Source organism: Oncorhynchus keta, chromosome 30, assembly GCF_023373465.1.
Source record: "Oncorhynchus keta strain PuntledgeMale-10-30-2019 chromosome 30, Oket_V2, whole genome shotgun sequence".
NCBI classification, from domain to species: Eukaryota; Metazoa; Chordata; class Actinopteri; order Salmoniformes; family Salmonidae; genus Oncorhynchus; species Oncorhynchus keta.
In genome coordinates, this window is record NC_068450.1 from 45,525,777 (window position 1) to 45,539,257 (window position 13,481).

At 40.2% G+C, this 13,481-nt stretch overlaps 1 protein-coding gene across 10 annotated transcripts in view; it reads right to left on the bottom strand.

The window, feature by feature from the left end:
* The window catches only part of LOC118363594 (glutamate receptor 2-like), a 65,389-nt gene that overhangs the window by 29,977 nt on the left and 21,931 nt on the right, over nt 1–13,481 (bottom strand). For all 10 annotated transcript variants that reach the window (XR_004821427.2, XR_008087599.1, XR_008087598.1 and 7 more), the window contains exon 3: nt 7,837–8,076. Coding sequence is in view for 7 of the 10 variants with exons in the window: in XM_052488479.1 (XP_052344439.1) it covers nt 7,837–8,076 (240 nt within the window). In the remaining 3 variants the exon portion in view is untranslated. The remainder of the gene's footprint in view (nt 1–7,836; nt 8,077–13,481) is intronic.

Here is a 13,481-nt window from a genome sequence, read left to right on the forward strand (position 1 = left end):
CTCTTGAGCCCTATTCAATGCAGTCACTGCTGGCACACATTCCACTACAGCTAGCATTGTAGCATTAGCATAACTTTCTTCATAACATCGGATCTTCTGTGGACATGATTTTCATTAGCTCTATTCAATGAAGTCAATGCTGACACACGTTACACTCCAACTAAACTGGAATACCTAGTCAGTTGTACAACTGAAGGCATTCAACTGAAATGTGTCTTCCACATTTAACCCAACTTCTCAGAATCTGCGGGGGGATGCCTTAATTGACATCCACTTCATCAGCGCCTGGGGTACAGTGGGTTAACTGCCTTTTTCAGGTGCAGAATGACAGATGTTTTACCTTGTAGTGGAACAGGTTGAGAGCTTGAAGTTCCTTGGTGTCCACATCACCAACAATCTATCATGGTCCAAACACACCATGACAGTCGTGAAGAGGGCACGACAAAGCATATTCCCCCTCAGGAGACTGAAAAGATTTGGCATGGGTCCTCAGATCCTCAAAAAATTATACAGCTGCACCACTGGTTTCATCACTGCCTGGTATGGCAACTGCTCGGCATCCCACAGCAAGGTACTATAGAGGGTAGTGCGTACGGCCCAGTACATCACTGGGGCCAAGCTTCCTGCCATACAGGACCTCTATACCAGGCGGTGTCCGAGGAAGGCGCTAAAAATTGTCATCCACCCTAGCCATAGACTGTTCCCTCTGCTACCACATGGCAAGCGGTACCAGAGCGCCAAGTCAATGTCCAAGTGGCTTCTAAACAGCTTCTACCCCCAAGCCATAAGACTCCTGAACAGCTAATTAAATGGCCACCAGTACTATTTCCATTGCCCACCCTTACGCTGCTGCTACTCTTTGTTTATTATCTGTGCATAGTCACTTTAACTCTACCTTTATGTAGATATTGTAACAGTTTTCGTAGATGGAAAAAGGTGTGGTACGTGTTCATGATTTTATTAACTGAACACTGAAATACAAAACAACGTGAATAAACAAAAGAATTGAAACATTCCTGTAAGGTGCAGAAAACACTAAACAGAAAATTAAACACCCACAACCAAAATGGGGAAAACAGGCTACCTAAGTATGATTCTCAATCAGAGACAACCAACGACACCTGCTTTGATTGAGAACCATACCAGGCCAGACACATAAATACAACATAGAAAAAAGAACATAGACTACCCACCCCAACTCAAGCCCTGACCAAACTAACACAAAGACATAATAAAGGAACTTAGGTCAGAACGTGACAGGTATTACCTCGACTAACCGGTGCCACCACACATAACTCTGTACCTGTACCCCCTGTATATAGCCTCACTACCGTTATTTTACAGCTGCTCTTTAATTATGTTACGTTTATTTTTTATTTTTTATATTTTTTATTTATTTTTTACATCTGTCTTTTTTGCGTTAACAATTATTTTTCTTAAAACTGCATTGTTGGTTAAGGGCTTGTAAGTACATTAAGCATTTCACTGACATTTCTGACTATTTTGAAGAAGTGTACTGGTTTACGACGTCTTCAGAGGGACAAACAGTAATATTGCTTTTTTTCTTATGTTTTATGGTAGTATGGGAGCACAGATGTTCACTTTGCCTAGAAGAGTTCTGCTAGGAGCAAACCAAACCTATGTATGCGGACACCTTAAGAGGATCAATGTGAGAAATAGTGAAAGAGAACATAAGATCATGAAATGAAGGGGGATGAAACATAGTATAGGGAGAGGGGGCGGTGAATGAAATAAACATAGAAATAGAGTAAAGCCTGTATTATCTAGTGGCACGACGCAAGGGATAATCAACAAGGGGCTATGGGTTCTATGGAAAATAATGAACAACATGGAAGTTGTGAACTGACCTTCCATGGAGTTGCATTATTTTCCAGAGCATGCATAGAGCCCCGAATTGACTATCCCTTTTATACCATGGCTATAATTTAACACATTTGCCAGTAGAAATGTGTTCAACATCCACTGAAGTAGCTTGCTAGTTTAGCTAATCAAACCATGAGTCCTAGCTTACCATTGTGAAAATCGAATTCAACAATGCCAATAATGTTTTCAACTCGACTTTTGCTCTCAAAAGCAGCTCAAACATAGAACATGTAAGAATGAACTACAACCATTGAATTCTACCATGCAAATATACCGTGAGTTATCGGGAAATAATGCAGGCTCTAAAAAGCCTTCAAGCAAATCAGAAACAAGTATTCAACAATTCCATTGGTATAATTAAGCAATAAGGCCCAATGAGGTGTGGTATATGGCCAATAAGGGGTGTGTCCAGGCGGAGTGCCTATTGCTATTATTAACTGGTTACCAATGTAATTTGAGCAGTAAAATAAATGTTGTCATACTACTTTACAGGTTATTATAAACTGGGTTATTCGAGCCCTGAATGCGGATTGGCTGACAGCCGTGTTATATCAGACCGTTTACCATGGCTGTCAGCCAATCAGCATTCAGGGCTCAAACAACCCAGTTTATAATACCCTGTAAAGTAGTCCTTACACACAGTGGTAATATTCCCACCTATTCTCTTTATTAGGTCAGTCTTCCATTCTACTGTGTGACTATGGCAAGCCTGCCTTTAGCTTTTATCATCAGGTATTATCACCTACCGGTACTGCCAATCTAATTCACTCTCATTTAGACATATTGGAAATGAAGACTAATAACATCATGTAATGAAACGTTTATCTTATTTCGCCTTTCAACTATCCTTATGCAACCCCAATAATATTATGCATATTACTATTTGGCCTCGCAAGCCACCTTGATCTCACAACCTTTGCAGGGACAATCCATGTAAGCTTGCAAGATCAGAGTGGCTTGCGAGGCTAATTACTTTTGCCCCCGGTACTAAAATGAGACTATGGAACTCTTTGTTCTAGACCTTGTAACCTTGCTATCAGGACAGTCACATGAAATGTAATTCCTTTTGGGGAAATCTACACACCAAAAGGGTTCTGCGGCTTAACCTTTTGGAATCCATGTAGAACCCTTTTTGGTTCCAGGTAGAACTATTTTGTGGAAAGGGTTTTACCTGGAACCAAAAGGGGTCCTTCAAAGGGTTCTCCTATGGAGACAGCCGAATAACCCTTTTTGGTTCTAGATAGCACCTTTATTTCCAAGAGTGTAGAGTGTCCTTTTCAAAGTAGTGTCATACGAAGTGGTGTCATCACAATGGGTAAATACTGTCTGACGTTACAATATCCTCCAGAGTAGCAACTCAATGCATCACATTTAGTCTGCTACATGAAACAGAACATAGGAATACTGAAAAACGTCAACAAGGCTGAAAGCCTCCATGCAGATAGACAAAAAATTGCTGGGGATATAACAATCACTTCACCTGAATATTTCTGGAGTGAATAGACCTATTCCCAAGTTTTAGACAATTCATATGCAAGGTCATTCTCTAGCAAGATATTTAAAAATGAGTGTTCTAAATGAGGAGTTCTACACAACAGAAACCAACATTAGAAAAAGTAAAAAAATATATAACTTAGCTGTTCCCATTAGATAACCTGCCACATTTAGCCCTGTATACTGTATGCTAACCTGTATTGCTGGCCGTGATTTATCCGGTAACATATTCCATATCAGCCAATTAAAATAGTCGATGTAGTTGGATGTGATCCAACACTTCATGAAAGCATACTTAACAGAAGTGCAACAGCACGATCTGACAATCAAAACAATTAGATCACATGCATTTGACTGACTGGTCATATAGCACACAGGGTAGAGCATTTGTCTGGCTCACAGTGTAGAGTGAGCGTCTGGCTCACAGTGTAGAACAAGCGTCTGGCTCACAGTAATTGTTGCAAGAGTTTGAATCCCAAATGAGTGCTCTCTTCTTAGAAATGTAGAATTACATTTTTTTGATAGTGTGTTTGAGAAGGGAAGCAAAGCCAACAGCTTGAACACGAGGACTACAATGCATTTAATAAGAAGCTACTTCTTTCTTCAGCCTTTCAGATAAACACACTGCTGTGGCCTATTAGGCATGCTGCATAGGCTACATGGATGTGTACATCTAAATGTAGGCATGCAACGTTTTATATTCTTTTTTTTTTTTTTTACAATCATCTACTTTGTCACATATGTGTTATTTGACTCGAGGACCAACAGTGGGGCATTTCTTCTTCAAATAAAAACCTTGCCCTAAAGGGGATTAGAACTTGCGGCTGTCATATCTTGTCATATCTTGCCATCTATGGGCACACCACCAATTAACGAAAGCAGTAATGGGATGAATTACAGGTATTTGACAAGACCACAATACTTTTTTTTAATGATGTACGAATATAAACGTACATGTTGTGTAATCCTCCTACACCTTTATTGCTGCGAAAGCACATGAAGGTGTGTGAAACAGATAGGCAAAAACATGGGGTTTTCTCATATATGTGAAAATGTGCCTTTTGAAGTCAAGGATACATCATTTAACATTGGGACACAACACTTTACAGACCAAGGGGAACAAAAGTAAACCTTGAATTTTGAGGTTGTCCCTCTGGTGACCAAGTTGACCTAAGTTAAGAAATGACAATGGGTGGGTGATATAAACTCTTTGATAGGCTGCTGAGGAATTTGTTAAGGGATATAATCACGGGCAGCTGTGCAGGTAAAAAAAAACGGGAACAGCTAAAAGTTTAAAAGTCTATTTTTTTTTCTTCACAACCCAGCAGCTCCCCAGGACCAGTGAATGCCACTGCCAAATTGTCTAAATCCCTCAATATCAGGTAACTTCCCCCCTACTTTGCTGCAAGCCATGATAAGCTCTTACACAGGAGGTGCGGTGGCCCAAGCTGATACTATCTGACAAGTTGTTTGTCATCACCACAATGACCTGTACAAAGTGTCATTCTAGTATCTTGCTATGTTTGGAACTGTGTCTAGAAAACATGGTGGTTTATGTGCATGTAACATGTCACATCCAGCACATGGCAAACAGCCTACTAACATAACCCAACGTTAGAGCTGTCGAATCCACAAGTGGCTACCTAAAGCGGACATTGCAATTGGCTTCACAAAGTCGCATTAAGACATATCCCATGCAGCCTTGTTTACAAGTTTGAACTTTAGAATGTGAATATGATTATATAAATCCTCATTATTTTGTTTAATGCTTATTCAATTTGAGCGTAATTATTTCTACAGTGTATAGCCTACAATTTCTCGTTGTGAATTTTAACACAAGTGGGGCAGGTGTGGCTTCGTGACAATGGTCGCAAGAGCAGCTACTCAGGGATTTGACAGCTCCAACACAGTTCCACCTTTGACACCGCCAAAACATCTGCTATGCGGGTGTCTGTTATTGCCGGTTAACGCTTGATCTGATTGAATCTAGGCCGTAGTTGTGTTGACCAGAGGGCGGTCTCTCCACGATTATCTGTGGAGTTGTAATTTGAATGTAATTTTATCACAGTTGGGTGTCATACACAGTACAGTACGTATCTTCTCTTCAACCTTCAGTTTTTGACAGCCTTTTAGAATATACAGTAACTCCAATGTCAACTTTAAATATTGGCAAAAAGCAGTGTTTAAAAAAAATCTGTAACCCATACGGTTCCACAGTTCCTTGAGATGTATATAGGCTTTGGGCTCTGCCCCGGTCAGTCCCTAGCCACACCCATAGTCACTTTCTGGTTTGAGTGTTAGGAAAGGGGAAGCCATCTTGACTGAAATTTTTGTAACTAGAGATACTGGATATGATGACGCGTTGACTATGTCTCCGCCCCAACAATGGGATTTGTTTTTGGCAGACAGTGGGTGGAGTAAATCCTTTCACTTTAACTCTTCCTTTCTGTTGTAACTAGGAAATTATTTTTAAAGCCTAGTTTTCTCAACTCCACACAAGTGAGAACATTTTCAAAGACTTCTTTAAGGGATATTGTATTTACTATCAAGAGGTTTCCGCTGTTGACTATAGCTTCTAAGGACCACATTTGGGATTTCTTGCAGGAATGTGGGACTGAACTGAATTTAAAATGTTATTTCATTGGACATTGTTGCTCAACTGAAACAGAGACTTGATTTAGAATGTTCATTTGTGATTCAGAGACTGAACCAATGGGGGTGGGTTGGCCATGTGGCAAATGAGGTAGCACCACAGGTCCCAGGGTGGTGGGGGGAAATGCATCTAGGGCCTAATCTGTTAAACTAACCAGCTAAAACTCTCGATCTTATACGGTAGGACATTATTAATCAGTTGTAAAAAGGTTTAATATTGGATATGATGGGACCACAGTTTTTCTAATCAGGTCACAGTTTTTTTTTTATCTTAAAAAAACTCTAGGCCTTGGGGAGGATGAAAACCATGTAAAACAGCATAAAAATGTAGACTTGTTAAAAATAATTATATTTTAAAGCTAGAATAACAGGGGGTTTACACTACACAGACACAGAGACAGCAACACGAGTGGACAATATAACTCACAGGGCTGAGCTTGCTTTATGCAGGTTTGCATCGTGTAGACTTGCCCTCTGCAACTGTAGGCCTAATTAAAAATGAATTTACAGATGTCAACTATTGTTTGATTAATTCCAGTCAATAATTTTGGATTGGAAAAAGTCTAGGTAGGCTAGTCAGCCTAAGTTTGAATATAAACAAAATTTGATCCCATTCACATTGTCTCCTGACACAAACAAATGGGCTATACATGTACAACGTTACCGCTATGTTTACTGGCCAGAGCATACTAAACTGTATGCAACTGTTTTTGTTAGAAGCTTATAGTTGACTACACTAAACAATCATCATTTTTTCGTGCAATTACAACATGTCAGATCGCTAATGTTTAGGTATAGGCTGCTACAACATTTATTTAAAGACCTTGTGCTTGTGTCTGTCAAGAGTGATATGTTATCATGTTCACTAAGTAAATACTGGAGGAAAGTGGAGAGCGAGTATTGTGCCCTGCCCCCACGAGCTGCGATTTCCATGAACATGATTGGTCAAGACATGCACAGGGAATGCAGCAGCACTCCGATGTGAAGGACAGAGAAATTGTGCGCCAGTTGACAAATCACGAGGCAAAAAATAAAGAAACAACACTTTACTATATAAAATAAAAAATTAAAGGGACACCCGCTGCGGCTCATGGGCCTTTTAAGATTATTTTTATGATTTTTGTGCCATTTCTCTGTTGTCATAATAATATTTAATGAGCATTCGGCTGATCAGTAGGCAATGACGGTTTTCTGAGGTCGCGTGAATTCACATTCAAATGCGCATCAGCAACAGACCCGCTCTGACTGTCATTATTATGCCAAGATTATGGATACATTTTTTTTTAAACAAAGAAGGTGCCAAAAAGTATCTCAACACTGCTAGATTTGTGAAATTAACCTAATCCTTTTCTAAAAGTACATTTTCTAAAAGTTCTGGCTCTGATGGTCTGAGTGCAGACTGTCTGTAAGAGATTAGTGTTTAGCACAGACAGATCAGCTACTGCTGCAGAGGACAGTGCAGTCAAGGTAGGAAGAACACAGAAAGACACACTGACACAGATGTAGCCTACTGCTGCCAGTTAATATATTTGCATCATATGATGCGAGCTTTGTCGGGCTAGGTTTAGGTCATAAATCCTATAGAGTGTCAAATCTCTTGTTCCCACCCAATACTACCACACCTGACTCAACCAATCAAGGGTTTGATTTATTGATGAGTCAAACCTGTTGTCCTGATGGTCATTCCACATGAAATCAATCACCTCTTTGACCGCACCCCTTTTGATTTGAACAAAACATTCCATACTTATGGCATTTTCATTTAAATAGGGGTAGATTCTGTTTTTTTAAGGTAGTACCTCTTACCTCTATCACTGTCGTAGAGATAGGCAAACTTATCCCACTTGTAGTACTCGATAAGGCTGAGTAGGGGTCCTTTGATGTCAGGCCTCATCTGGATGATGAACTGCTGAGTTCCGTCCAGCGGGAAGCTCGGGGTGATAAATGACACATGGAGAGTCCCGCAAAACGAAGTAATCGTATTGACCGACTTCTTGTCGTAGAATCCAAAGATGGCGTAAACTCCTCTCGAGAACTGGGAACAGACTGAAACGAGAGAAGATGAAAATAACACTCATGGGGTTATGTATGCTTAAGTCTTGGGTGACAGTGTGACATTTAGATAAGATTTATTGTCTGTTTTCACAGAAATGTTATTTGTGCCATTAAAACAAGCACATCCCCGGACATAAAATGGAAGATACTAGAAATGACTGATACTGTGAAACATTTGGCTTCCAAAAAGTGCTGTAACAAATGAAAGTTTGAACGTTCATGAACTTTATTGCTACCTTGTAATGTCTGGCATCGCACATTAATATCTAAAGCAGCCTTTGCCACTGGAGCAGCTGGTTTTAGCTGATTAATGTATTATTGATGTCCATAAGCACTGCCTGGGGAGTTTTTACTTCCAACAGTAAAATATTTGCCAGGTACTTGTTAAACTTGAATGGGCTTCTATTATAGAATTCAATACAGTGGGAATGTATGGAGAAGAAAGTTCCGTATCAGTGCAACCAATTGCTGGATCTTCATGTTGGATATCTAAGGTCATGTATATGACCCACTCTATGTAAGTCCTAGACTCTGAGACATTGTAGTCTCTGCTTGAGTTACATTAATAGGGTTATATCTAAGGTCATGTATATGACCCACTCTATGTAAGTCCTAGACTCTGAGACATTGTAGTCTCTGCTTGAGTTACGTTAATAGGGAGACCGTTTGAGGGTCAAACACATCTCCTGTGTGATAGTTGAAAGATTCAGTACAATACAAGGCTACACTATGGCACTGAGATCTATACACACCGTATGGCTCTGCTGTGGCCTATCAATTTGTCTGTATGGCTCTGCTGTGGCCTATCTGTTACCCTGTATAGCTCTACTGTGACATATCTATTGTCCTTTTGAGATCTTGTGCTGGGATACCATAACACTTGAATGACTGGCTTTTATTCATATACAGTTATGATTTAGTTGCTTAACTCTCTATTGTGGTGGGTTTCTGTTGGTTTCGTTGCAGTTTTTGTCTCATTTTCCCTCATGTTTCTATAAATATTTTAAAAACTATCGATCGACTTGTAAGTTGGCCCGTATAATCACTTATGTTAGTGATTGGTACAGTATAATCCATCTATCATCACGTGCATTACCAACGCAAGTCCTGTACTATGCTAATGCACAGCACAGTGACTGTAGCTGATTAAAGGTAAATATGAATATTGAATGGCTAAGTGGTATTTCAATGTCATTTCGACAAAGGTCAGCCAAATCAGGTGTCGCTTGTAAATGCTTTTCGATCAAATGTAGGTTAATCAGGATTATTGACTTGGACATAAATGTCTCTCCAATGTAATCCATCCCATGACTAATTTCCCTCTGAAACTGGAGGATTGGAGTCTATACATTAGACATTAGCTTGCTCGTCTTGCTGCTTTACAGTTTAGTCATTTAGCAGACGCTCTTATCCAGAGCGACTTACAGTAGTGAGTGCATGCAATTTCATACTGGTCACCGATGGAAATCAAACCCACAACCCTGGCATTGGAAGCGCTAAGCTCTACCAACTGAGCCACATGGGACCACATAGGCTGTGACGGCCATCTTTGATCTAAACATGCTGGACAGGCATGAATAGCATCAGGTTAAGCCTTTGTGATTCGTTGTTGGGCCCAGTTTAATGTATACTCTATTGGCAGATACAATTCCCACCATGTCTTGCAAGTGGGCAAAAAGCGAAGCCTTGAGAAAATGTGGACGTTCATAATTAAGCTACTTTGAAAAGATGGACATCCAAGCTACTTCGAAAATATGGAGCTTCCAAGGCAAAACAGTGACACCACCAAGTATCTTGCCACAGAATTATTCAACTTCCTTTAACACTGACGTTTTTCACTTATCTCTTACACCACTTTAAAAGCCACTTCAGTTGAATCCTCCAATTAACAGCCCCACATTCATATCCCACTGATCTGTGGGAGAGCATCGTTAAGGCAGTCCGATCACTGTCGATTTGTGGCACCAAACCTAATCATTTTAGTTGAAGACACTGCCAGCCGGCCATTGATGTGGCCTCCAAGGGTGCAACCTGACTCATCAAATTCGATTTGTATCACACGCTAACTATGGTAATCTTGCCCTAAGTGTCTGCACTGTACTGTAAAACCCACCCACGCTTTTGCTACAACTAGATAAAAAAATATCCAATGCTGTTTGCTAAGAATGTATGTATTGGTGATGAAATGTTAAATCATTGAAGGACAAATTCTAACTTGAGATCTGTAAATGTTTTCCATTGATATTGATGCATCGTTTCTTTAGTGTTTCTTGACTCTACCATTACCCACAAACAGCATTTTCGAACAGAGGAGATTCCTCCCAGAGTCTCTCAAGGGTATGTCCATTGTCAGGCTTGTGGCAGTTAACTGACAGGTCTTGACAGCAGTTGGGCTTTGGAAGTCAGAATAAGTTTAAAAGCAGTCTCTCTGCTCTGGTTTAGCATAGAATGGTTTTGATTGTTGCCCCAAAAGGTTTGTGCTCAGACAAACGAAAATCACACTATTATTTCAGTGCTGTGTCCACTCGCTATGCTTTCCAACCAAGTTTCTACTTCATATCTCTGTTGTTTTGGAGGGAAACATTCAATGGACACTTACTTAGGGGTAATCAGTTTAGGAAAGATAACTGTAACACAGATTTAGCAGAATTGTATGCTGTAATCCCAACAATGTAGTGCAGTTGCTATTGTGCAGTGTGATGCCAGTTTGTGTTATATATATATATATATATATATATATATATACACACACACAGTACCAGTCAAATGTTTGGACACACCTAGTCATTCAAGTTTTTATTTTTATTTTTATTTTTTACTATTTTCAACATTGTAGAATAATATTGAAGACATCAAAACTATGAAATAACACATGTGGCATCATGCAGCACTCCATCACTCTCTTTGGTCAAATAGCCCTTACACAGTCTGGAGGTGTGTTTTGGGTCATTGTCCTGTTAAAAAACAAATGATAGTCGCACTAAACGCAAACCTGATGGGATGGCGTATCTCTGCAGAATGCTGCGGAAGCCATGCTGCTTAAGTGTGCTTAAATTTCTAAATAAATCACTGACAGTGTCACCAGCAAAGCACCCCAACACCATCACACCTCCTTCTCCATGCTTCATGGAGGGAACCACACACAGAGATCATCCGTTCACCTACTCTGTGTCTCACAAAGACAGGGTGGTTGGAACCAAAAATATAAAAAATTGGACTCATCAGACCAAAGGACAGATTTCCACAGGTCTGATGTCCATTGCCCGTGTTTCTTGCCAAAAGCAAGTCCCTTCTTGGTATTGGTGTCCTTTAGTAGTGGATTCTTTGCAGCAATTCGACCATCAAAGCCTGATTCATGCAGTCTTCTCTGAACAGATGATGTTGAGACGTGTGTGTTACTTGAACTCTGTGAAGCATTTATTTGGCCTTCAATCTGAGGGGCAGTTAACTCTAATGAACTTATCCTCTGCAGCAGAGGTAACTCTGGGTCTTCCTTTCCTGTGGCGGTCATCATGAGCGCCAGTTTCATCATAGCTTTGGATGGTTTTTGCGACTGCACTTGAAGAAACTTTCAAAGTTTTTGAAATTTTCCGAATTGATTGACCTTCATGTCTTAAAGTAGTGATGGATTGCAATTTCTCTGTCCTTATTTCAGCTGTTCTTGCCATAATATGTAATTGGTCTTTTACCAAATAGCCTTTCTGTGTACCACACCTACCTTGTCAAAACACAACTGATTGGCTCAAACGCATTAAGAAGGAAAGAAAGTCCACAAATGAACTTTTATCAATGCACACATGTTAATTTAAATGCATTCCAGGTGACTACCTCATGAAGCTGGTTGAGAGAATGCCAATAGTGTGCAAAGCTGCCATCAAGGCAAAGGGTGGCTAGAATCTAAAATCTAAAATATATTTGGATTTGTTTAACACTTTTTTGGACACTACATGATTCCAAATGTGTTATTTCATAGTTTTGATGTCTTCACTAATATTAAACAATGTAGAAAATAGTAAAACAAAAAATGAATGAGTACTTGTGTCCAAACCTTTGACTGGTACTGTATACAGTTGAAGTCAGAAGTTTACATACACCTTAGCCTCCAACAGCTCTTAAATGCAAGTAAATCTAAATGCATGCTCTTCAACCGATCGCTGCCCGCACCTGCCCGCCCGTCTAGCATCACTACTCTGGATGGTTCTGACTTAGAAGATGTGGACAACTACAAATACCTAGGTGTCTGGCTAGACTGTAAACTCTCCATCAAGACTCACATTAGCATCTCAAATCCTAAATTAAATCTAGAATTGGCTTCCTATTTTGCAACAAAGCATCCTTCATTCATGCTGCCAAACATACCCTCGTAAAACTGACCATCCTACCGATTCTCGACTACGACGATGTCATTTACAAAATAGCCTCCAACACTCTATTCAACAAATTGGATGCAGTCTATCACAGTGCCATCCGTTTTGTCACCAAAGCCCCATATACTACCCACCACTGCGACCTGTACACTCTCGTTGGCTGGCCCTCGCTTCATACTTGTCGCCAAACCCACTGGCTCCAGGTCATCTACAAGTCTTTGCTAGGTGAAGCCCTACCTTATCCCAGCTCACTGGTCACCATAGCAGCAGCCACAGCATGCACTCCAGCAGGTATATCTCACTGGTCACCCCCAAAGCCAATTCCTCCTTTGGCCGCCTTTCCTTCCAGTTCTCTGCTCCAAATGACTGGAACAAACTGCAAAAATCACTGAAGCTGGAGACTCATATCTCACTCACTAGCTTTAAGCACCAGCTGTCAGAGCAGCTCACAGAACACTACACCTGCCCAGGGACTGCGGTTGAAAATGATCCGGCTGGCTAAAAGCGGCACTTTTACTGAAACGTTGATTAATGTGCACTGTCCCTGTAAAAATAACAAACTCAACTCAACCTGTACATAGCACATCTGTAAATAGCCCATCCAACTACCTCATCCCCATACTGTTTTTATTTATTTATCTTGCTCCTTTGCACCCCAGTATCTCTACTTGCACATTCATATTCTGCACATCTATCAATCCAGTGTTTAATTGGTATATTGTAATTACTTCGCCAAATGGCCTATTTATTGCCTTGACTCCCTTATCTTACCCTATTTGCACACACTGTATATAGAGGCACTGAGTTTGAAGGTAGGGCTTGAAATACATCCACAGATACACCTCCAATTGACTCAAATGATGTCAATTAGCTTATCAGAAGCTTTTAAAGACATGACATCATTTTAGGGAATTCTCTAAGCTGTTTAAAGGCACAGTCAACTTAGTGTATGTAAACTTCTGACCCACTGGAATTGGGATACAGTGAATTTTAAGTGAAATAATCTGTCTGTAAGCAATTGTTGGAAAA